At 41.3% G+C, this 27047-nt stretch overlaps 1 protein-coding gene across 4 annotated transcripts in view; it reads right to left on the bottom strand.

Moving 5' to 3' along the window:
- The window catches only part of DACH2 (dachshund family transcription factor 2), a 491181-nt gene that overhangs the window by 183951 nt on the left and 280183 nt on the right, over positions 1-27047 (bottom strand). For 2 of the 4 annotated variants that reach the window (XM_045029325.1, XM_045029323.1), the window contains exon 3: positions 12827-12898. The exons of the other annotated variants lie outside the window; for them this stretch is intronic. In XM_045029325.1, the coding sequence (XP_044885260.1) occupies positions 12827-12898 (72 nt within the window). The remainder of the gene's footprint in view (positions 1-12826; positions 12899-27047) is intronic. 4 annotated transcript variants of the gene reach the window in all.

Below are 27047 nucleotides of genomic sequence, written 5' to 3'. Positions count from 1 at the left end.
GCCAAACCAGGGCTGCTCACTCAGCTGGCCCTGCAAGGGAGCAGAGGTGAGTCACCAATCAGGCACATGCAGCAACAATCCAGCGACACTGACTTACACTGACTTACCTTTCCCTTGCCCAACAGAGCCTGCAGTGACTCAGCCTTCAGGCATGCGGCAGCAACCTATCCCTGAATCAAGATGGGTCAAATGACCCCCCGCCCCTCCCCAGGCTCAGGTATTTCCCCAAGCCCCAGAGCTGCACATAAGTGAGATCACTACATGACCAGGAAGCCTCCTGCTGCCTCGCAGTGTTTCAGACTCTTGAGACTCTAAGCTCTGTTCCAACCTTGTCCTTCTCTGCCTCTGTCATGTTGCTGACCTGCTCCAGTCTTTCCTCTACTTCCTGACCCTCCTTGGACATTTGGACTCTGACTACTTGGCTTCAACTTTTGGCCTGTGTCTGGACCCTGGCTATGGTACTAACTTGGCTTGTCCCTGGACTATGACCACCTGACTTTAACCCCTGGCTTGCACCTGGACTCAGCTATGGTACTGATTCTGGCTTGTTTACGGATTCTGATCTCAGTTCTGACCCCGGAACTCAATTCCAGTGCCATTCTTGGCCCAGTTCCAACCCCACATCTAGCTTTGACCTCTGCTCCAACCACTATGCCTAACTACCAGAGGAGGCAGTGCCTGACGCTATCTCAGATTTGTAGACTGTAACTGCATCCTCGCTGGATTTGAGTGTTGCAGCACTTGAGCTTCAACCCATACCCCTTTGGCAGGCCTGCTAGCTCATGCTTTAAACAAGGCAGAGATTTGAGTGTGTGTGTGTGTGGGGAGGGGGGTGTTAAGGACAACTCTCAAGTTACACCTTGAGCTTACACTACAGTGAAAATAAGCCCTTAAAAACAGTCAAGTTACTTGTTTAACTGAAAATTAGTAAAAGGAAAAAAATAACTCCTAGACTCAGTTCTCACAGGTTAAGTTTAAACCTAACATTACTGTACCCGAGAGCAGATTTTCACAACTCTGAAAATAGGGGAGGGGAAGGAGTGGTTTGCAGTGGAGACACAAACAGGCATTATTAAAAGCGACGCTGAGAGACTACTAGAAAAAATACAAGTAACATGATAATTTGATGCATATATTAAACTCAAATAAATTCCCTCCCCCCAACTTTACGTTGGTTAATTACCTTTAAGCCACCTCATTTGGCTGAAAAAGACTGGAATAGACACCTTGAACACCAATTGCTCATTAGGTTAGTGAGGAGAATTAAAATCTGTTCTTTCTTCTTCTTCTGGAGTAAAGGAAACATCTAAGTAGGGCAATTCATTATCACTCCTACTGACAGAACTAAATTAGATTTTCAAAGAATGATCTTTGACATTCTGTCTGAATCTGGAAAACATGAAATTAAATCTAACTTTTAAAGTGGGTTTATGATAAAGGAAGTAGCAAATAAGCACTCAGGGCCGGCTCCAGACCCAAGCGCGCGCTTGGGGCGGCATTTTGCCAGGAGGGCGGCAGGCGGCTCCGGTGGACCTCCCGCAGGCATGACTGCGGATGCTCCACCGGAGCCGCGGGACCAGCGGACCCTTCGCAGGCACGTCTGCAAGAGGTCCCCCGGAGCCGCGAGACCGGCGACCGCCAGCGTGCCCCCCCGCAGCGTGCCGCCGTGCTTGGGGCGGCCAAATTCCTAAAGCCGCCCCTGTAAGCACTGAACTGTGTGTATCATGCATGGGATGGTTTGGGGTTCCAAGAAGGTGCTTTATAAACCCTTTGAGCCCTGTGGAAGCCCTAAAGGTTATAATTACTCCTTGTGAGTGGTGGGTTTGGCATGGATGCAGTTGGTGTTTATCAGCCATGTTCTTAGCATCATCAAGGATACCAAGGCACTGGTGACTCCGAAAGTGTAAAATCCAAATGCATATCCTCTACATGTCAAAATGTGTCATTTCCGCTTTAGTATTGGACCACAGGGCCGCCCAGGGGGGGGGGCAAAGGGGGCAATTTGCCCTGGGCCCCGGGCTCCGCAGGGGCCCCCAAGAGAACAGCGGAGGCTCCTGCCTCCGCCCCTCTCCTGGAGCCTCAGCGCATCAAGCGCCGAGTCTCCGCCGGGGCCCCTGAGCCCCGCCCCGATCCGAGCCGCGGGGTGAGGGGGCGGGGCTGGGAGCTCCAACGGGGCCTGAGCCCCGCCCCGCTCAGAGCGGCGTGGGGAGGGGGCAGGGCAGCTGCCTCCGCTCGGCGTGGAGCTCCCAGCCCCGCCCCCTCACCACGCGGCTCTGAGCGGGACGGAGCTCAGGCCCCGCCGGAGATGCGCTCTGGTAAGAGGCTGAGGCCGGGGCCGGGACCAGGGGCGGGGAAGTGGGACGCGCCGCCGCCGCCGAAGCGCAGCCCGGTCTTTGGCGGCGGGGGGCCCCTTCTGTTCCGGGACCCGCCGCCGAAGTGCCCCGAAGGCCCGCGGCGGGGACCCCCCCCCGCCACCGATTTCCCGCCGAAGACCGGGCTGCGCTTCGGCGGCGGGTCCTGCTTCGGCGGTAATTCGGCGGCGGGGGGCTCCCGCCGTGGGTCTTCGGGGCACTTTGGCGGCGGGTCTCGGAACGGAAGGCCGCCCCGCCGCCGAAGACCCCGGGCCCCCGGAATCCTCTGGGCGGCCCTGCTGGACCACCCCAGAAATAAGCATTGAAATAAGTTATGCAAACATTTGATCTGCAACAATGGACAAATGCTTTCAGTATAGAGGAGATATATCTGTGCCTACTGAGAGCAGGTGGCCAACTGCCCCAATATAAGTAACTTGTAACAGTATAATTTAGTCCTAAACGCTCAGCTGCCTCTGCACTGAACCACCTCTTCCCAAAAATAATTACAAATGTACAGAAAAGAACTGAGAAAGACGGAATGATTTTATTAACAATCAAATATCTCTGACTGAATCATCACTCTCCTCATCTCTGTCACCAGCCTTAACACCCTTACAATGGTATATGAAGACTGTATAAGGCATTCCCTATGCTTTTATGTTCTCCTATTCTGTCCCTTAAAACTCATCCTTTCTCTGGCTAGAAAAATAAAAAGGTATAATTATGACCTCACTTGAGCTTGTTTGGCTTTGCTGTCTGACAAAGCACATCCCGATAGACATTTTATTTCTGAGAAATCCATTAAAGGCCCAGAAGGCGCCTATTCAACTAGATTCATGGTGTAAACAAATGTTATAGTGATAGTGGGAAATAAACACTTAACCCTTGTTAACATCTAATGGGGTAGGATATCATCATACATTACTTACTTCCACAATCAGTATTTATATGATACTATAGATAAAATGTCCTTTTATGAACTTTGATGAAACCTATTATTATAGTGGACTCACTTATTTTTAATATGACAATTCTCTCTGGGGAAAAATACTAAGAACACATAATTCAAGAAGGCTGAGGAGTCTAACTCACAGGTATTTAGACACCAAGAAGAAAATGGTGAAAGTGCTTAGAATAAATAAGAGAGCGTTATCTACTAAGTGACTGATGTGATTGCCCAAAAGCAACCCCCAAAATATTTACTATCGTGGGACCACAAAAGGCCCAGTGTTAAAGGGAATAAAACACACATATTTTTGTTTCTTTATTTTAACCCCAAAACAAAAATGTAAGAAGAGAAGATATTTCTATGTGCTCCTTACACAGCTAAGCACAAGGCCTCATTCTACTAATGATAACTGCAACAACGGAACATTCACTGTATTGTTGTTTAAGTCACACATGATGTTTCAGACCAAGGGTACGTCCAGACTACCCGCCGTATCGGCGGGTAGCGATCGATTTATTGGGGATCGATATATCGCGTCTAGATGAGACGTGATGTATCGATCCCCGAACGAGCTCCCTATCGACTCCGGAACTCCACCAGAGTGAGCGGCGGTAGCGGAGTCGACGGGGGAGCCACGGCCGTCGATCCCGCGCCGTGAGGATGGGAGGTAAGTCGAAATAAGATACGTCAACTTCAGCTACGGTATTCCCGGAGCTGAAGTTGCGTATCTTACATCGACACCTCCCCCATCTCCCCGTGTAGACCAGGCCCAAGAGACCTAAGCTTTGTGGCTTATTTGCATGGAGAAAACATAGACTTACTTCCATGCTGCACTAGTTTACTAGCTTCAGAGGCTGCCATCAAAACATATAAACCTTCTCTTTGTAATCTCTGTCCCATCTCCTGTGGTTTTTTTTACAAAAGCAGGTTACAGTAATAGAACAACCTCACTTTACAAAATGCACACCTGGTTATTAGGTGCAGCTATTAAATACTTCTTTCCATTTAAATTGCAACCCCTGACTGTATACAGTGTATAGAAACATACAGGGTTGTCGCAGTTTGAAGATTTCATATTACCTCTTTAATTGTGGACATTTAGCAGACAGCCTCTTATTATTAAGATACTGCTGACTTTCATTGACAATGTGGCCACAGGACAGGGCTAATAATTACCAGCACCAGTAGCAGCTTGTGGTTTTATATTACATTGAGGTAAATTACACTGGAATTAGAGTGGATTACTTTTATCAAATGGGGAATAAGCTGTTAATTAACTCCCCGCTGTAGCAATCTTTTTCTGAGCTTGCAACTGTTATTAGCTCTAGATTAAACTGTTGAATTAATTTCCCACTTACTTACTATTTCAAGAGTTTTTAATTTACCTGGCAGCAGTTTTAATAGGAAATTGTATTAGTGAGCATAAATTGTTTTGGGGAAGGGTAAACAGTTTGTGATAATGTTTATTAAGTCATTTTGTTTGAGCAAAAATATAATTGCAGTTTTAATTAGTGCATGGTTGTCAGAGTATTAGGTTTGAGATTACATTATGGGTTTCTGAGAAAACAATCGCCCAGGTAATCCCAGCATTTATAACTGATAGCAAATAAAAAAACCTGTGTCAATACTGCATTGACTTGTTTTTGTGTGTGTATGTATGTGCCAGGTTTTGGAAAGAAAAAGGAAAACATAATTCAAACTACCCTTTGTGTTATTAGTTGAAGGCTTACGGTTTGCATTTAATATAAGAAAACTGAGCGGATTTGAACAAAGCAGGAAACTTTTGTCTACTGTAACATGTGTGAGGCAAAGCTCTCACTTTTCAAATTTAAAAGATTAGGATCTTTCAACAGGGCAATAACCCAACCTACTTGCTTTAAATATATTGCATTTTCCAGTCCATAAGCAAGTAGTTGGGTGTAATGCTGAGCCTGAGGGATTCCTTTAGGTCATAAAAGAAAAATGTAGGGAAAAACAATTCATCTACCATAACAAATTGCACAGACCATTTACTTTGTTACTTATTTGCTGTATTTATGGCTGTTCATTTACTGTAGCTTGCTGTTTTCAGATGTTTGCAAATCTTATGTGTTTCATAAGAGATAATTAATATCCTCTTGGACAGTAATATAGATAGATTATTTTCTGTCTATAACATATTATATGAATGAGAAATTTCAGATAGTTATTGCCAAGAAAAATTCAGTGTTATCCCTCCTTATAAATGCAACTAAAACACTTACTAACATCGTGTACCTAGTTGGCATTTAAGTATGGGCAACCAATTCTACATTTGGACACCCAAATTGAATTTAGGATCCAGATTTTCAAAAGGTAGGCTCCTGGGCCCATATTCAGCACCTAAATAATTTTCAGAAGTGCTGACCTATTTTTCAGAAGTGCTGAGCATCCAGTCAACAGAAGCTGCTGAGTGCTTGATACATTTTTTTAAAAAATCAGGCCACCTATTTAGGAGTACACTGTGAAACCTAACTTTAGGCATCCATTTGAAAGTGCTGATCTAGGTGCCCAAATATCCTGTGTTTTTAAATTATTGTTACACAACATGCATATATTTCTGTAAAATTCACAAGGTACTTAAATACAGAAAGATATACCTTCCTGCCATCCAGAGTTTAGGAACTCCAAAGAGATCTGAGCCCATAAATGTAGATTGGTGTTCTTAATGGTAGTGGTTTAATTAGGCCACAACTTTATTCTCTTCAAATAACTAGGAATAACCAACAATAAATTGTACAGTGCAGGTCATCATTATTTCCCTAATTGTTTCCACATATTTAGGGGGCTTCCGTCAGCCAACCCCCTTTCCAACCTGTCCCAGTCAGCCTGTTGCTGGGACTCCACCCTCTCCGCTGAGGATTAAGGGGGAGCTAGGAAAAAAGGGGAGGTATCTCCCTGAGGTTGCAGACATTCCTATAGAAACCACTACCTCCTTTTTTCCAGATTCTTTAGGGTATGCTTCCCCTAAATCAACTTTTTAACTCCTGTTTATCAGGGAACCATAACCCCTCCGTAGTTCTGGACATTTGCCACATCTGCTACCTCCTAAGTTGTGGCAATCTTGACCTAACCTCCTTACCTACCTCTCCTATCCACTGTGGGAAAAGTGAAAAAAATAACTCGCTCTGCCTTGACCAATGTGGCGGTGACAGAATTTTTTTCCCCACCCCGAAAGAAAATGGAAGTGACCAGTGCAAGCCCACAGCAGACCGTAAAACACAGTGCTACTCAGATCCTAAGGGTTCTATGCAGTTTAGTGATTCATGGCAAAGAGAATTCCCTCCAAAATGCAGAGGGTATCTATATACCCTTCCTTCTCCTCTCCTGCCCCACAGTATACATGGTGGGTCAGTGCCTCAACCTGACCCAGCCACTTCCTATTCCGCCCCCCCTTTGGCTCCTCTCAGTTAAGTCTGTCCCACCCTTTCTTTCTCTCTCATAACCCAAATGCAGTAGGGATCCTTAAAGGAGCCCTGTCCTTTCTTTCCTGCTGCCCAGACAAAAAATTACTGCATTCAGTTGCAGTGAGAATATTTTAAGATTGGTCCTCTGTGGACAGGATCCCATCAGGTGTTGAGTGAACTGAAATTTCACTAAGTGAATGGGAGTTGAAAGTGCACAGCACCTCCCAGGATTAGGCTTCATGTATTCAACTACAGCACTGCCTTTAAATGTAAGCCACTTCACGGAACAGCTGTTAATTTTGTAGCTATGCCCTCCACTGTTTAGTCACAGTCAGCATCCTCAAAGAGACATCAATAGAAACTCCAAGGAGGCAACAGCACAAACCTCCTTCCCTCACAAACAAAGCAAAAAAATGTATTATTTTATATTGTGGCTTTTCTATCTTTTTTCGTTGATGTCAGCATTCGCAGCAGTAAATATATAATAAACTGCGTAGGCAGTTGTCAAAATCAGCCAGCTTCATTTCAGCATTTAATTATCCCAAAAAGTTGTTTATTGCCTCACATTGCTGCAAAGGGCCACCACGAACATTAACCTTAGGTAGATTTTTAAAATGTCTCAGTATAAAACCATATGTTCCCTAAAATCTACAGGAAATTGAATGTTTGATATACCCAAGCCAAATATGTGTATATTAATTTAGTACTGAAATAGGGTTAAACATAAGATTGGATAATGGGGACTTGCTACCTGTAGACTTAGAAATCTTTTTACCATTTTGAAAATTGAGACCAGTCCAGTTTATGGCTTAGTAAGGTCTCATCTTGAGGTCAGGAATGTTAGATTCCAGGCTTGATGACTTTTAATCCTTTTGAACTCAGTATCATTAATAGTAATTACCTTTTGCTATAAACAGTGATTTGGACTCTGTCTAATGTTTGTTATTGTCTATATTTATTTATTTCTTCCATCATTTATACATATAACATGATCTTTGGTTCCAAGAAAATCATGTACTGTGAAGACACAAAGACAGCAGAAGATAATTAATACCCATTCACAACATCTTCCAGCCATTACAAATAATGGCTTACAGATGGACGTAACCCACAGCCCTAAGCCTGTTATTTTTCTGGGGGTAGTAATTAACTTCTATTGTATATTCCATTATTACCTTTTAAATGCAGTTTGTACTCTCCAGTTAATATTTTTGGTCACATTATGATTTATGTTAAGCACTACATTATGGCTGCCCTGGCACATATACACCTCTACCCCAATATAATGCTGTCCTCGGGAGCCAAAAAATCTTACTGGGTTATAGGTGAAACCGCATTATAACAAACTTGCTTTGATCCGCCGGAGTGTGCAGCCACCCGTCCCCCACACACAACCAGCACTGCTTTTCCGCGTTCTATCCAAATTAGTGTTATATCGGATCATGTTATATCGGGGTAGAGGTGTACACATAAATAAAGGAAAGGCACAGAGAGCCCCTTTCCTCATCACCAGAGCTCACCCTCCATTTACAAGGTGGATGGGATAGAATGGCTAGGTGTACTCCACACTTCAGGGAATATAGGTTTAGGGCAGTGGTGGAAAGGACAAGGCCTTACCACTCCTGCACATCAGTTGGTGGCTGTTGCTACAGGAAACAGTTTACACCTTTAAAAGGAGGAACAAAAGCTGCTTCTAAACAAGCTGCCCTAGCAGCATTCTGTCTCCTTCAGTACTCCACAGGCAGAATGCCCCTAGCATCAGTCACTGATGAGTATAACTTCCTACTCCCTACCCCACTTCAGCTCCTGCTGTAAAATACATAGTAGTAGTAACAGCAGCAGTATAAAAGCTATAACAGAGCCCCAACAATTAAGAAAATAGGAGGTTTGAAGAATTTAGGCCTCAATGTAGCAGAGCACTTAAGCACATGCTTAGCTTTAAGCAAGTGAATGGTTTCATTGACATTTAATGGCACAACTTATTTGCTCATAGGCAAGTATGTACTTAAGTGCTTTGCTGAATTGGGCCTTAGATGTTCATTATAAAATTACATTTGTGATTATTCCTTAAGTGATTGCTGTAAGAAAATATAGTTAACTCAAGGATTACAAATAATTTGAAATCCAACATTTTCAAATTTAGCTGCCTAAAGTTAGGCATACCTCCACCCTTAATTAAATGACCTGATTTTCTGAGGTGTTAAACAGAGCAATGAGTTCTGTGCTGACATCTCAGAAAGTCAAATCATGTATTTTACTGCCTAACCACAGGCCCCCAAGTTTGAACATTTTGGCATCAGTCTGTATTTCAGTAATTTGATATTCTGTTTAATGAGTAGGCAGAAGTACTGCACAAACTGAGGAGCAGACCCTACAGTCGGCATACAGTGACAACTCCAGCTGAATACCAAGCTTTAAGGCCTGCCATGGCGGTTGACCTTAGGGATTCTGTATTGTGTTAGGAAATAAAATTTAGATAGCGATACCAGCAATAACGACTATATTACTGAAATAAACATAGTAACTCTGAGAACTGCTACTGAACATTTGATGTTATTTGCTCCCCTACATCAGCACTATTTTTCCTGCCCTACATTATCTCAGTGAGGTGTGGTCAATGTTAAGCACCATCATTTGCTGTGAAAAAAAGTTTGCAATCCGCTTTTTTAAAATGCAAGCAAAAACATAAAAACATTCAATGGGAGTTTATTCAATTAATTTTAGTTTCCAATTTATAAAGATTTTACTATTCATGCAATGGAAAATGAGAATTAAAATGTGCCTGAATATGCAATGTGCTGACACCAAGCTTAGTTTTACAGCCTTTTTAATACAAAAGTAATTTTAAAAATAATAGGCTTAAAAGAGTAAAAAACAAAAACTAATAGTTTTACTAAATTACCTTTTTATTACATGGCTTCAATTAGCATTTTTTCCTCTCAAAGATACAAATAACTTTTTTCTCTGAAAGGAATTAGGAGTTGATAGGAAAACTTCGACCAAATGATGGACTTAACCCCAATTGAAAGCATACGTCCACAGAATTTCCAAAATGGATTTGTTCTTGCAAATACTGCAAACATTAACAATTCTTACACGTGTACATGAGTTATTAGACATGCTTCTCGCATATGGTAATACATATTATTCTACTAAACTCATTAGTTATTACATTTAATATATACAAAGCTAAGAATTACAAATAATAAAATGTTTTCCATATGAATGTGGTTTTCGGTTTCTTTGAAGTCATAAGAAAGATGCTGTGGTATTAGTCAAGGTATTATGCTATAGCATAAGGAAATTATTATACTACAGGTGCAGAAAAGATTTATCCCACATGTTATCAGGCTACATCTGGTGTAAAAACAGTGAATTAATCTTTAGTTCCTTTGGGGTTTAAATCTCACAGGTCAAAAAGAAAATGGCTCAACTCTTAAATGATATGGCTCTATGTAGTGTCAGAACCTTTTACATCATCTACCAAAGATTCAGTGATACAATGTTTTCAACATTCATTTTTTAAAAATGAAGAAGCTTGAAGTAGGCAGATGAAAAAGTAAAGAAATATCCACAACCAGAAAAAAAAGCGTTGCTCCTGCTAACATTACAACAGTGTGGTACCATAGTACAACTATATTGAAGGTATGTGTTAGCTCAAGTTTCCCATTGTAAAAAACTAGTTTTTGTTTTTCCAAGATTAACAAACCTATTGGAAAAAATGTGCCCTAATACTAAATTTCACATGCAATATACTGTATCTGCCTAAACTTTTGGAGTGTATTTGTGTTTAAAAAAAAATTGACAATTAAAAAATTTGTCTATAGAAGCACTTTTTAAATACAATTACAAAAAAAATTCTATTTAAGAAAATAAAAAATATTGCTAGTGATTTGTTCATACTAGAGCTGATGCATAGCAAATCATACATTAGATTAAATTAGTCTTTTTCAGTTCACAAATTGTCCTTAGGTAGCAGACAATTTTCTCAATTATGTATGTTATTTGAAATTATTCACTAATAGTGAAATACACACCAGGTAGCTTGCATAACTTAAGTCCAACATAAATGCTTCTGCTGGTCCTCTTCACAAGGGTAAATTTCCCCCCAAATAATTTCTGCAGAATGTTCTTGAACTCTGAATAGTCACAACTCTCAAATTCTGCTGACCAGATTTGATTAAACATATACCAGCTATTTTTTCTGTTCCCTGACTGGATGAGTATAACTCTTAGAATCAGGTTTCTTGTGTAAATATTTGCATTAGGAATTCCAAATGTCCTTTCAAAAATATTCTCTATTATTCATCCTATTTATTTATATTTAACCTAATATTATGTGGCCTAAATATTATAGCACATATGTGAAATCATTCTATGTCACGTGACCCCTTATCCATACTGTGAACACAATGTTGTTGAGTAGAATGATGGAGCTTTAGCATTCATTATACAATTTCTGTTTGTGCCATTTCTCATACTACTTTTTTAAGTTAAGCAGAAAACAATAATTCCAAAAAGTATACAAATTTTGTGATGTGCATACTTATTCAGTACAGGCTAGCTTGTGATCATAATACTCTCACAAACTGAAGGACACAGTTTTACCTTACTAGCACAGGAGAGTTACTCAGACAATACAGACAGCTCCGCAGCACAAGCACAGGATTAGAGACAAGACACTTGCTAACAGGTCTTACAGCTGAGCAGCTAGATGGAGCCCTGCAAGGGAGATTTTTGGTCCTAAGACTATTGACAGATCAGCAAGAGCAAAATTTACCAGATTGCCTAACTCATTGTTATTGTAATAGAAACTGCACACATATATAGGTGTTTATAAGGTAGAAATTAATATGTATTATGAAAAATAAATAGCATAATTACAGCAAATACATGATTGTTTTCTCTGGAGAATTTCACATGTACCACACCAATGGCATTACACATATTATACTACATACTATGCGATCAACAATATAACCATGCCTGGACTGTGTTAGATTGGCCATCGTGTTAACTTTCTCTCTGATACAAATCATGCTACATATTATAGTACTACACATTAAGGTAATAACAGTGGTACTATCCAACTAATTTTGGCCCAAGAAAGTTATAGATATAGGCTAGCTTGTTCAAGTTGTTATAGCTAGGAATTTGGAGGTGTAAGGGTGAACAAAATTAATGAAATCACATTATAAAGTATATAAACATTTAGAGACCAATTTTACATTAGTTTGGTGTACACACACACTTTATATATAATATGTAGATAAATGCATATACAGAGCCATAGGCAGTGCTTAAAGTGTGTTGGGTCGCAACGGGCCACAGACCCAGGGAATAAAATTTCTAAAAAATGAGCTGGGTTACTGAGGCACAGAATTTTAGTACTGCGGGGAGGGGAATCCCTTTGAGCCTCTCCTTTCCCTGCTTGCCCACCTCCTGAGGAACAGCAGCCAATCAGGCTCCTGCAGGAAGCAGGTAGAACTCTTTCACCATTCTCACAGGAGGGGAGGGAGGGAGGAGCAGAAAGAGCCCAGCATCTCAAGGCAGCTCCACAACATTCCCTCCCCACCCAACACCATGAGCAACAGGATAGCAACTCTTGTTTCTCCCCCATCCCACCCAGAAATACCTGTCCTTGCAAGGGGGAGAGGAGATCCTGAAGCAGCTCACCCCAAACTTGAGAGGGGGGTGAAGAAGTTGCATTAGAAGTGGGGGAAACTGAGGAAGGCATGGGGGAAGGGGTGTCTGGAGGGTTCAACAGATGGGGGCAGAATTAATTGGGGGTCAGGATTGACTTGGAGGTTGGGGAAGATTTAACTGCTGGGCAGAAGGACAAGCAGATGCGGAGGTGATGACACCAACACACACACTTTTTTCAGGTTACTCAAGCACTGCCCACAGGTATAGCTATACAGACAGAGATGGATAGACAGCATACGTCTTCCTAGTCATCTGTCTTGCAACTTGAAAAATGCAAGCCTCAAGGTTAAAGAAGCAATATTCTATACAGCTGTACAACATAATAGTTAAACAAAGCTTATAACTAGAGCCAAATACAGTCATTGACATGAGATATAAATAGTAGTAAACACCTTGGATTTGAAGAGTCTTGAGCTTTGCAAACTTTATCTGGGTTTCATCAGGAAAAAACAAAGTTCTTAAATCTGGAAAAAAAACACACTGTTAAAAGCACTTATATGTTATTGAAATAGAATTCCATCTGCTAACAATATAGCTTTTTAATTCTACATATACAGATTGACCAGGTATCACCAGTTTAAAAATCTCTGGAGAAGCTAATAAGTGGCAAAGGTATGTTTTCATTTGTTCATCTATATAAGTGTATGAGGTTTTTTGTCTACATGAGGTGGTTCCCACAAGTGTTTAACACTGATGACTCTCCCACAGTGGAAATCTCAAAAAGCTTCATTACTCACAAAAGCACATGTTCTCCAAGGACAGATCACAGAGGAGAAGTGTCATATGATTGTTTACCTCTTCAAAATGACAGCTGGGGACCAGTACAAGTAAGCAAGACTCACTGTGACTGGCAATCACAACGTGAAGCCAATTTTACAGCATACCTGACTCATACACAACGCTGCTGGTACTGAGCTACTACAAACTTAGCTCAGTACCAGCAGCGTTGTGTATGAGTCAGGTATGCTGTAAAATTTCAATGATGCCTTTAAATTCTAATGGTTTCAAGCTGCTGTAAACTTCTGCAGCAATCAAAAATAATCTGTCATGGGACTGAGGGGTATGAACATCATGTCATAGCCACTCTGCTGTTAGATTTATTGGAGGGTAAGGCATGTCATTTATGCACCAACTCACAGGAGACAAAAGCAATCCCTATGAAGTTAATCTAATAATAGACTGGAAAGCAATGATTACTGTTTCATGTGCACTAGCTATTTGTAGCAGTGATTGGCCTAATTCAGCAGGCCTCACTTGTCAGAGCTCTGGGATTAACAAGTGTTTAGTTGAAAACCTATTGGGAAACATCAAGAAGTGGTTTAATGAGGAACAAAAGTCTTCCACTTCTGGGTCACTGAAACCCTCCCCGCCTCTACCCCCATCTTTAAAGAGCTTGTTGGAAAAGACTTATTCTGGATATAAAACAAATGCTGTGGAATGGTAGTTTTAATGAATCTACACTATTATCAACGCATGTTTCACAATAAAGGAGTTTGATCCGGCAATCCTTATTCAGGCAAAACTCCCAGGAAAGTGAGCAGAGTTTTTGCCAAAGTGTGACTGCAGGATCAGGCCCACTGTAATACAACAACATATGCAGCCCCTTCTGCTTATAGAGCATTTTACAAACAACAATTAACCATCTAATTCTCAGAACAGCCCTGCGAGGTAGTTAAAAATCAGTCTTATTAATCCTGTTTTACAGATGGGGAAGCTGAGAATAGCAAATCTTAAACTAAGAGCCACATCACACAGCAAGACAGTGGCAGACCTGAGCCTGAAACTCAAAAGATCTTGATCCCCAAGCCCATGCTCAGTCCACTAGACATGCAGCCTCCTGCTAAATGTCCTTAAACGTTTCTCAATTCTGAAAACAACTTGTACAAAAGCTCTCCAGTCCCCGAGTTATTTATGTGCAGTAGTGTTAAAGAACCCTGGGAAAGAGTTTGCCTTTCAACTTTCAATAAGAGAAATCCAAACTAAATTGCGGGAAGGGGTGCTATTCTCCTTCACACATAGACTTGTAATTCACTTTAGAGCCGCAGGAATGACTTGTATGGACAGAAGACAACATAGCTCTTGTCAACAGGAAAATCAGAAGTTAATCCTCCCCTCATCGTATAACTCATTTTTCTCAGAAAAATTAAACTGCTCAGCATGGAATGGAGCAAAGCTGCCAAAAAAAGATTGTGTGTCTGATGAGGAGCTGGCAACACGGAGAGGAAATTTAGGTACACCATATCCCCCTCCTTTTCACACCCATGTTGCCGCCTCCATTCCCTCACCAAGAAAATCACATGAATAGCAGGAAGCAGCTGAGAACAATAATCCGCATAGACTAAACCCTACATTTTTAAAAAGTGAAATAAATAGTGCTACTCAAAGCAGCATTAACAGAGAGGTCACAAAGCACTGGCCAGGAGCAAATGGCAATGCTGCCACTGTTCTGATGGATCAGACAGAAGACTGGAGAAGCAGTCCCTTTGTGGACCCACTCAGAGCTTGAAGGGGTGGGGCTAATGTTTTGTGCCACTCCCCAGCAGACTGCTAAATCAGGCTGCATTCTCTCTTCTGGCCAAGCCTTTCCCCTCCCTCTTGGTCCTACACAAAAGAAGAGATGCTACGTTGGGCCAGCAGATCAAATCCTTTGTTCTTTTTCAGCTACCCGTTCCTCTCTTACACCTTTTTACTGGCCACAAAAATTCCAGGTCATTTTTCAGTAAGGAACAGGGTATGCAATTCAAATTGTTAAATGTGACCAGCGGCATAATACTATCAGTACATCAGGAGCCCCGGATGCATTCTCTGATATTAAAAACAATGAAAGAAAGTTTTATGTTTTTAAACTATAACTAAAATACCCGTTAACTGTAAAAGTATTCTCTAGCATCTTAATGTTTTGCAGACTATTAGTGGAAAGAAAATTTAGAATTCATGATCAGTTATTTGCACTAGAAATCTAATCCTAAAAATTATGCTCATTCAGACATGTGACCTTATCTGTTCAATTAAATCAGAGCTTTTACTGGCACAGATAAAAGCAAGATAGCCAAAGCTATCTCAAACTTTAGCCAATAAAATACTCGAGACTCCACTCAGTGCTTCTAAGTGAGTGAAACAATTATACAAATGCAGACCTGTTTCTTTAGCAGTGGCAATATCTGGCACTATAAAAATTCAACATTGACCAGCAATGTCAATATATAGTATCAAGCTGCTAGGTGCTCAGAATCTAATACAGAAATCACCTGAGTCACTGTTAAACTAAGATTAATCTAGAGAACGTCTTTTAGTGCAGAATATGCTTGCTTAATTTTTAATCTGGGATTTAGCACAGAAACTCACTGGACAATATTTGTATTTTACTTTAACTCCCTGTTGAAAGGGTAGAGTCACTTTGAAAAACATCACAAGCCTGACATATTCAAATTACACTGATTTTGGTAACTTCATTTGCACACAAAAGGATAACATCTTGGACTTGTTCTGCACCCAAGAAGATTTACACACTAGAATTTTTTAAGTTTAGAGCAAAAAATCCCAAATTTTAGTTGGATTCATTATATATATATGTATTGCAACATGTGTAAAACTGTAGTAAGAAATTAACTACTTATGAGAAAAATCCTTTTTTTCTTGTGCATACCTTGAAAGTGATGCATATAATTCCTTAACTGGTTTATGTTAGGAAGCATGTATAATTCCACCAATATATTGCACTGTTTATAATTACAATTCATGGCATCCCAAGAAAGCATTGCAGGAACAGCATTGATATTCCACAGAAGACAAATATTGATTGAACCAGATAGAGTATTTATAATGACAGGAATTCCACAAACAAACTGGCACATCTTGACACATGTGAAAGCAAACCTTTGAGATGCCAAACAGAAGATGTGGAGCATGGAAGTCACATTTCTAGCTGTCAACCAGCAAGAATGTACATGTGTGACATGTGATAACATCAGACAACACAGCTCACCCATTTCTGTAAATGCCCTCTAATTTTCTTGGACGGGAAAGTGTAGCCTTAGCAAAAACACCCGGGAGCTCAATATCCACTTACCTGACTAATCAATTTGGCATTAAAAAAAGAAATAAATAGCAAATCTTAAAGCTGAATGCTCTTTTACTACCTTAAACTGGCTATCTGCATTATTGTCAGTGATTTGTATTACAGTAGCACATAAAATATGGTACATGCTGTACATATAAAAAGGTGAAGATGCTGCCCCAAAGAGCTTACAATCTGAAAAACAGTCACAGATGAAGAGTAAGAGAAAGAGGTACAAGGATAAGAGTAAGCGGTCAAGATGATAATAGGGCACGTCTTGAGAGTTCCATCATGTCTTGATGATGATGACAATATATAGCTGGCTAGTTTTTTGTACTCATCGGAGTAGAACTGGATCTTGATAGGGATTTGAATGCATAAAGGGTAAGACCATTCAAGGAAAGCATCTGATATATAGGAAGTGGCATGAAAGAAAGCACTGTTGTAGGAGAAGCAGACAAACAGGATGTTAAGGTTAGCATCATTGGCTGAGTAGAGAAGACAGGAGATCACACAATATGAGACAAGGAGAGATAAGTAAGGAGAGGCAGAGTGATGCCGAGCCTTGAAAACAAGGCAGAAGCTTGATTGTGATTCAATGGAGAAAGGGGACCAATTGGAAGGATTCAAAAAAAGGAGGTGATATGGTTATATTGATGAGTAGGGCCCTACCAAATTCACAGCCATGAAAAACGCATCATGGTCCATGAAATCTGGTCCCCCACCCCCGTGAAATCTGGTCTTTTGTGTGCTTTTACCCTATTCTATACAGATTTCATGGGGGGGGGGGGGAGACCAGCATTTCTCAAATTGGGGGTCCTGACCCAAAAGGGAGTTGGGGGGGGTCACATGGCTATTTTAGGGGGGTCACGGTATTGCCACCCTTACTTCTGTACTACTTTCAGAACTGGGCAGATGGAGAGTGGCAGCTGTTGGCCAGGCGCCCAGCTCTGAAGGCAGCCCCCCACCAGCAGCAGCAGCATAGAAGTAAGCGTGGCAATACCATACCATGCCACCCTTACTTCTGCACTGCTGCCTTCAGAGCTAGGTGTCCGGAGTGTGGCAGCTGTTGACTAAGGGCCCAGCTCTGCAGGCAACAGCACAGAAGTAAGTGTGGCAGTAACATATGATGCCATCCTTACTTCTGCGCTGCTGCTGGCGGCAGCTCTGCCTTCAGAGTTGGGCTCCCAGCCAGCAGCCACTGCTCCCCAGCTGCCCAGCTCTGCAGGCAGATGTAAGGGTAGAAGTACCGCAACCCCCGCTATAAATCCTTGCGACCCCCCTCACCATACATACACAACTCCTTTTTAGTCAGAATCCTTACACTTACACCACCATGAAATTTCAGATTTAAATAGCTGAAATCATGAAATTTACAATTTATAATATCCTATCTTATGACCATGAAATTCACCAAAATGGACTATGAATTTGGTATGGCCCTATTGATGGGCAAAGAAGCCAATCTCAGTGTTAGTTCCTATGTACAATGCTTGACTAAAATTTGTCTGGGTACACAAATTTTCATCAGCGTTGGGACTTTTGGTCAAACAGCACCCTTGCTGGGCAAAAGACAGATATAACAAGCAATCTCCCCCTCACATAAGCTAGTGAGGGGAAAAAATCATCTGTAACTCCAAATGATGGCTGCTAGTTACAAGCAATGCTCCAGACCAGGAAGACTGACCTAAATCCTGATAACATGTCTACAATGCTTCACAGGTTTTTGCATAGGGATAGTCAAGCCTGGCAGCAAAAAAACTTTCAGTAATCTGAAGTTGGCAAATAGCTGCCATTTACAAAACACCAAATGAACGTCATCTAGGTTTTTATAAAGCCTACATTATTCTGATCTATTTCAAATAGACATCCAAGATTTTATCATAACAGTTTTTAAGGGCCAAATCTGCACGTATAAACATCAAAAACTAACCAATGGCAGAACCCTCCAAAATGTCACTGGAAGATGGCACTACCTTTCTAGGACAATGGTGCTTAAATGATGCAGAACACAAAGGTCAATGATGTCTAGATGGCAGCCGGTATCAAGTGGAGTGCCCCAAGGGTCGGTGCTGGGGCCGGTTTTGTTCAATATCTTCATTAACGATCTGGAGGATGGTGTGCACTGCACCCTTAGCAAGTTTGCAGATGACACTAAACTGGGAGGAGTGGTTGATACGCTGGAGGGTAGGGATAGGATACAGAGGGACCTAGACAAATTAGAGGATTGGGCCAAAAGAAATATGATGAGGTTCAACAAGGACAAGTGCAGAGTCCTGCACTTAGGACGGAAGAATCCCATGCACTGCTACAGACTAGGGACCGAATGGCTGGGTAGCAGTTCTGCAGAAAAGGCCCTAGGGGTTACGGTGGACGAAAAGCTGAATATGAGTCAACAGTGTGCCCTTGTTGCCAAGAAGGCTAATGGCATTTTGGGTTGTATAAGTAGGGGCATTTCCAGCAGATCAAGGGATGTGATCATCCCCCTCTACTCAGCACTGGTGAGGCCTCATTTGGAGTACTGTGTCCAGTTTTGGGCCCCACACTACAAGAAGGATGTGGATAAATTGGAGAGAGTCCAGCGGAGGGCAACAAAAATGATTAGGGGGCTGGAGCACATGACTTATGAGGAGAGGCTGAGGGAACTGGGATTGTTTAGTCTGCAGAAGAGAAGAATGAGGGGGGATTTGATAGCTGCTTTCAACTACCTGAAAGGGGGTTCCAAAGAGGATGGATCTAGACTGTTCTCAGTGGTAGAAGATGACAGAACAAGGAGTAATGGTCTCAAGTTGCAGAGGGGGAGGTTTAGGTTGGATATTAGGAAAAACTTTTTCACTAGTAGGGTGGTGAAGAACTGGAATGGGTTACCTAGGGAGGTAGTGGAATCTCCTTCCTTAGAGGTTTTTAAGGTCAGGCTTGACAAAGCCCTGGCTGGGATGATTTAGTTGGGTTTGGTCCTGCTTTGAGCAGGGGGTTGGACTAGATGACCTCCTGAGGTCCCTTCCAACCCTGAGATTCTATGATTCTATGATTCTATGAATCTACTGCATTTTCCCTACATCACATACAGGGTCTCTTAAGAGCCCGCTAGAGCTGGCAGAAGCTTGTCCCATGCCACCAGCAAAGATGCATCCATCCTGTTAACAGTGTGAACCTTCCCACTCCTTTCTAAGACTCTGCTTGCCTTTGAGACTTCTGCCTTCTTTCTCCACTGATCTGCATAAGTCATATTCTGACTCTGAGTACTGAATCAGCAGGAGTGGAAGTTTTTTTCAATTTCTCCCTGACTACATCTTTTGCTTCTGAACCTTTACATGAAATGAAATAAATGAAATGAAAGACACCAACATATCTTAATCTTTTTGTATGGGACAATATAACATTGTGCACCAGAGGCACAAAAGAAATGTAGGGCTGGCATATGGACAGAATTATATACTGCTGTGATACCTGGGATGCACCATCTATATCGGTAAATTATGTAGATCTTTGGTCTCATTTCTGCAAGACCCCTTAGAATTTTAGTCCACATTTAAAATTAAAAACAATATTAGAAGCTTTCTAAGGGAGTATTTGTTCTGCTAAACTCCTTAAAATTAACTGGTACTTAATGGCCTACAATTAATGGCAAATATGTTTCTAATTCTTAAAACTGTAAGTTAAGTGTCCCCTCTGAATTATATCTGTTATTTTAAAAAAAGCTCAGCCACAAGTAATTTTAGTCAATTTTAAAATCATATTTAATATTTTCTTCTCATTCTGTCTCATATGAAAATCTGAAATATTACTTTCTAATTATATAAAGTCATAAGAGGGTTGGAATTTTCTTAAATGGACCTAAGTCCTCAAGTATTTCAGCATCACTGCATGAGAAGGTTGCACATCTGAAACAGCTCTAGTATGCTGGCTGATTCACATTCACTAAATGGATTAGCTGAAATAAGCATAATAAATAAAAGAGAATAAAATAAAAAACAATTTCACACTAAGTGAAGGCTTGACTTATAGGAAGTGGCAGCTCTGATGGCCCAAGGCGTAGAATTAGTTTTGCCACTCGATAATTTGACTGATTCACTTGAGTGGCCAGAAGAGGACATTTTCTGCCTGATTTCAGTGTAATCAAGTCACCTGCTCTGCGATTGCTGGGGCCAAGTCAATTGCACTCTGTTGAGCACTGAATGTGTGCAGTGAGTAGCAAGAAGAGTGTTTTCTGCATATGTGTGCAGAACTATTGAGCTGTCAATGAGAGTGGGATTTAGCTGTTTCTGTATATTAGTGTACTTTCATTTGAGATCATATATGTAATATGAAAATAATCTATTCAGATTTACTCCTTCAGTTACCCACCATTTGGGAATCAGTGACAGTATTCATAGACTCAGATTCTAAAGCCAGAACGGACCACTATCATCATCTGTTCAAAGCTCCAGTATAGCAAAAGCCATAGAACTTCAACAAAATTGACTACTGTTTGTAGCTCTCCTTTCAAAACTCTGATTGTATACTCACATGACTGGAGCACTGTCATGGATAGGTATAAACTGTTCAGGAAGGACAGGTGGGGGAGAAAAGATGGAGGAGTTGCACTGTATGTAAGAAAGCAATATGATTGCTCAGAGCTCCAGTATGAAACTGGAGAAAAGCCAGTTGAGAATCTTTGGATTAAGTTTAGAGGTGAGAACAACAAGGGTGATGTCGTGGTGGGCGTCTGCAATAGACCACCAGACCAGGAGGATGAGGTAGACGAGGCTTTCTTCAGACAATTAACAGAAGTTTCCAGATCACAGGCCCTGGTTCTCATGGGGGGCTTCAATCAGCCTGACATCTGCTGGGAGAGCAATATAGCAGTGCACAGACAATCGAGGAAGTTTCTGGACAGTGTTAGGGACAACTTCCTGGTGCAAGTGCTGGAGGAACCAACCAGGGGCCGTGCTCCTCTTCATCTGCTGCTCAAAAACAGGGAAGAATTGATAGGGGAAGTAGCGGTGGTTGGCAACCTGGGCAACAGTGACCATGAGATGGTTGACTTCAGGATCCTGACAAAAGGAAGAAAGGAGAGCAGCAGAATATGGACCCTGGACTTCAGAAAAGCAGACTTTGACTCCATCAGGGAACTGATGGACAGGATCTCCTACTATGAGGGAGACAGGAGTCCAGGAGAGCTGGCTGTATTTTAAAGAAGCCTTATTGAGGGCACAGGAACAAACCATCCCGATGTGCAGAAAGAATAGCAAATATGGTAGGCAACCAGCTTGGCTTAACAGAGAAATCTTTGGTGAGCTTAAACATAAAAAGGAAGCTTACAAGAAGTGGAAACTTGGACAGATGACTAGGGAGGAGTATAAAAATATTACTTGAGCATGCAGTGGTGTAATCAGGAAGGCCAAAGCACAACTGGAGTTGCAGCTAGCAAGAGATGTGAAGGGTAACAAGAAGAATTTCTACAGGTATGTTAGCAACAAGAAGGTGGCCAGGAAAAGTGTGGGACCCTTACTGAATGGGGGAGGCAACCTAGTGACAGATGATGTGGAAAAAGCTGAAGTACTCAATGCTTTTTTTGCCTCAGTCTTCACAGACAAGGTCATCTCCCAGACTGCTGCACCAGGAAGCACAGTATGGGGAGGAGGTGAGCAGCCCTCAGTGGTGAAAGAACAGGGTTAAGGACTATTTAGAAAAGCTGGACATGCACAAGTCCATGGGGCCGGATGCAATGCTGAGGGAGCTGGCTGATTTGATTGCAGAGCCATTGGCCATTATCTCTGAAAACTCGTGGCAATCAGGGGAAGTCCCGGATGACTGGAAAAAGGCAAATATAGTGCCCATCTTTTAAAAAGGGAAGGAGGAGAATCCAGGGAACTACAGACCGGTCAGCCTCACCTGAGTCCCTGGAAAAATCATGGAGCAGGTCCTCAAGGAATCCATTTTGAAGCACTTGTAGGAGAGGAAGGTGATCAGGAACAGTCAACATGGATTCACCAAAGGCAAGTCATTCCTGGCCAACCTGATTGCTTTCTATGATGAGATAACTGGCTCTGTGGACATGGAGAAAGCGGTGGACGTGATATACCTTGACTTTAGAAAAGCTTTTCATATGGTCTCCCACAGTATTTTTGCCAGAAAGTTAAAAAAGTATGGATTGAATGAATGGACTATAAGGTGGATAGAAAACTGGCTAGCTCGTCGGGCTCAACGGGTAGTGATCAACGGCTTGATGTCTAATTGGCAGCTGGTATCAAGCAGAGTGCCCCAAGGGTCTGCCCTGGGGCCAGTTTTGTCCAACATCTTCATTAATGATCTGGATGATGGGTATGGATTGCGCCCTCAGCAAATTCGCAGATGACACTAAAGTGGGGGGGAGAGGTAGATACGCTGAAGGATAGGAACAGGGTCCAGAGTGACCTAGACAAATTGGAGGATTGGGCCAAAAGAAATCTGATGAGGTTCAACAAGGACAAGTGCAGAGTCATGCACTTAGGACAGAAGAATCCCATGCACTGCTACAAGCTGGGGACTGACTGGCTAAACGGCAGTTCTGCAGAAAAGGACCCGGAGATTACAGTGGATGAGAAGCTGGATATGAATCAACAGTTTGCCCTTGTTGCCAAGAAAGCTAACAACATATTGGGCTGCATTAGTAGGAGCACTGCCAGCAGATCGAAGGAAGTGATTATTCCCCTCTATTCAGCACTGGTGAGGCCACATCTGGAGTATTTCATCCAGTTTTGGGGCCCCCACTACCTAAAGGATGTGGACAAATTGGAGAGAGCCCAGCGGAGGGCAACGAAAATGATGAGAGGGCTCGGGGTGTGTGAGGACACACAAGGAGAGGCTGTGGGAACTGGGCTTATTTAGTTTACAGAAGAGAAGAGCGAGGGGAGATTTGATAGCAGCCTTCAACTACCTGGAGGGGGATTCCAAACAGCATGGAGCTAGGATGTTCTCATTGGTGGCACATGACAGAACAAGAAGCAATAGTCTCAGGTTGCAGTGGGAGATGTTTAGACTGGATAGTAAACTATTTCAATAGGAGAGTGGTGAAGCACTGGCATGGGTTAACTAAGGAGGTGGTGGAATCTCCATCCTTAGAGGTTTTTAAGGCCCAGCTTGACAAAGCCCTGGCACGATGAATTAGTTGCAGCAAGTTCTGCTCTGAGCAGGGGGTTGGACTAAATGGCCTCCTGAGGTCTCTTCCAACCCTACTCTTCTATGATTCTATTATACTGTATTTCAAATGCAGAGGATTTCTCATTACTTCTGAAAAGATTTCCTTCCTTTATAAAAATATTAAGTATTGTTTTTATTATTTGAAAAGCATATCTAATCAACAGACAAATTACAGTGTCAGCAATTAAGCAATTTACCATATTTTACAAGCAACTAATGCTAAAACAAAAAGTTTAAGCTGTATAAAATGGATTTAGTATTGTTTCAGCCTATTTTCTTCTTGACATATGTTACTGCATGTTTCGTCCACATTTTCAGGATCAAAATCCATGATCTGGCAAACCTAATCTGTTAATAAAATTAAAAGGTGACCTTGCCTAATTTAATAAGTCAGTTGTAGAAATACTCTTTCAACATGTTAAAGAATTATGAAAAGGTTATCATAACTTGCTTTTATGTGAGTGTACTCTACCTTTTCCAGATCATTTCTCAGACTTGCATTACTGTAATTCATTTGATTATATAAAAACCTTTGTAGATCACTATATTTTAATAAAGGCTTTGTTTTCCTACTAAATATGTCTATCATTTACATTTTAAGCATGTATTATATACCGTACTTTCTTTTTTGGAGTCCAGGTTTAAATATTCTGCCCATTGTTAAATGAGGCTTGTACTTGGGGAATTGTTTTTCTTTGCAAAATATTTTTGGGATGAAATCAGTGCTGGCTAAAGAGTCTAGCCTGATAGCCTGTGAGACTGAAGTTCTGCAGTTATTCTTAGAACAGGTACAACATGACGGCAATAGTGCAAGCTGTCCTACATAACCCCACAAACATGCCACAGTCTTAACTGGAGAGGACCATCTCCAAGAGTGAAAGGGTAGTTTAGTATCTATTCCCATTCAGACACTAGCCTCTCAACCTAGAGCCCCAATTAATAAGGAGAAGTGATTTTGCAGTATGGGCACATTTCCACTCCAAACTTAATATGCCTCATCAAGTTATTTAAGATGACTCATCAGACACACCAACACATTTCAGTTAATCTAGATCAAAAATGGAATTCAAATTTGTGCCTAGAACTGCATATTTAGTAAGCATAACAGGAAGCAAAAATATTAGAGTATTTATGAAGTTATCAGGTTTTTGTCCTAAATGCATGAGGCTAGATGGATAAAGTAAATAAGGAACTGTTATTTACTCCTTCTCATAACACAAGAACTAGGAGTTACCAAATGAAATTAATAGGCAGCAGATTTAAAACAAACAAAAGGAAGTATTTTTCACACAGCGCAGTGTCAACCTATGGAACTCCTTGCCAGAGGATGTTGTGAAGGCCAAGACTATAACAGGGTTCAAAAAATAACTAGGTAAGTTCATGGAGGATAGGTCCATCATTGGCTATTAGCCAGGATGGGCAGGGATGGTGTCCCTAGCCTCTGTTTGCCAGAAGCTGGGAATAGGCGACAGGGTGTATCACTTGATAATTACCTGTTCTATTCATTCCCTCTGGAGCACTTGGCATTGGCCACTGTTGGAAGACAGGATACTGGATTAGATGGACCTTTGGTCTGACCTAGTATGACCGTTCTTAAGTAAACAGAGCATCTTCCCAGGTGCTCAGTGAAATGGGAGGGGTTGGAAGGAGGGCACACAGAATGTGCTCCCCCACATACACCTTGCAAACTTCCATGCAGGGGGTGACAACTGCAGCCCATGTATTTCCTACAGCATAAGATCTGCTCAGGGATACTGATTTGGCACATGCAGTTTCTCCAAAAGGAGGAGGGGGAAAGTAGGGCCATGCTTTTCTGCTTCGTTCAGCAAAGCTGGTCTTCCTCAACATGCTGCTCTTCTAAGGGACAGGCACGGCGTGAGCACACTCCCCAGGAGCTCCAGTGCAGCTCTGTCTTACTCCGTACACAGGGCTGTGACTTAATGGCACAGTCTGGCTCACAACTGTGAATTTTGCTGGACTGACCCTCTCTCTGGTTACCTGCAGCAGCAATTCCTGTATCTGAACCCAACCATTCCCACCCTTTTATCATACATGCAACTTTAGTGACAATTCCAACACGAATGACAATCCTAAAATTCTGAAGTAATAAACAAGCATAAATGAAACATTAAAAGTTGTGAGATGCACATTTAAGGAAATCTGGACAAAGATCCTCCTTCTCAACTTCTTATGCCAGGTCACAATTTTCATACTTGTGACATGTGAAATGAAGGTCTTTGTGTAAAATGAACTTCTGTGGGAGTTTTTTTGTCTAGCTTTTTTTTAAGTGCAAAGTATTATTGTTAAAAGCCCTGCTTGCAAGTTACAACAAAATCACTTTTAGTGCTCGTCTCTCAAGCTCTGGTATATTTTAATTATTTTTTATTTTCATTTGGTATTTCTCTTATTTTTTCATAAATGAAGAGCCTGCAGTTCACGCATTTAGCTCTCACAATTTGGACCCAAAACAAATCTATTAGCAGTGTGGTTTCATGATTATTTATACTGTATAGAACTGAAGTAAGCTGAGTTGACTGTACTTAACAATGGGAAGGTAACTTTACTGAGCCTTGTGTACCAACTTGCAAACTTTTCTACAACTAATACTCCAAATTGAAATAAAATTGCAGCACAGCAGAGTGGCATTTAATTGGCAAGCAGACACACACTAGACATACAGTTAAGCACTAACAGTCCAAAACAGACCAACTAATAAAGTGCTACCAGAGAGAAGGACTAGGAAATAGATGCGTCACAGACAGATGTGTAAAAATATATATATACAAAATTTGCTACACTGAATAAAAGCTTCACTTAACCATTCTTTACCCAAATTTTAAGAATCTCTGACTTGATGCATTAGTAAATGATGTGATAAGATCAACAAATATAATTTCTAGAAAAAATGTAGGAAAAAATGCTTTCTGGAAAACTAATTTATGTAACACATGTCTGAACAATAAAAAAATCACATTTCCATTAATAACCACTTTTTGCAAAACATTATCAAATCTTTTCACAGTTAAGCGTGAGGGCAAATGACTGTTGGTATCCATAGGCTGTCAAAAATACTGTCAGAAAATTAAGTTCTTCTCACACATTTGCCAACTCTAATCCCGTGGATATACTTCAGGTTAAAATGAGAAGGTAACACATAATATTGATATTGGGAGTTAAACTTCATCAAGACCAAATATTCTTTGATGCCAAGAAAGCACCCCCACCGAATTCCTAAACATATAGACTATTATTTTTCTAGCAGAGTAGTTTTAAGTTAATTTATTGTATTTTTATGGCAGCGTAGTCCCACATCTTATTCACAGCATAGCAGCACAGCAGCAAATTATAGAAAACATAATACTAAACATTACAACATAAAGCAAATATTTATC

This window comes from Mauremys mutica, chromosome 9 (assembly GCF_020497125.1).
Source record: "Mauremys mutica isolate MM-2020 ecotype Southern chromosome 9, ASM2049712v1, whole genome shotgun sequence".
In the NCBI taxonomy this organism is placed as follows: domain Eukaryota; kingdom Metazoa; phylum Chordata; order Testudines; family Geoemydidae; genus Mauremys; species Mauremys mutica.
Note: the sequence above shows the minus strand (reverse complement) of the source record. Positions and strands in the feature narration are given on the sequence as shown.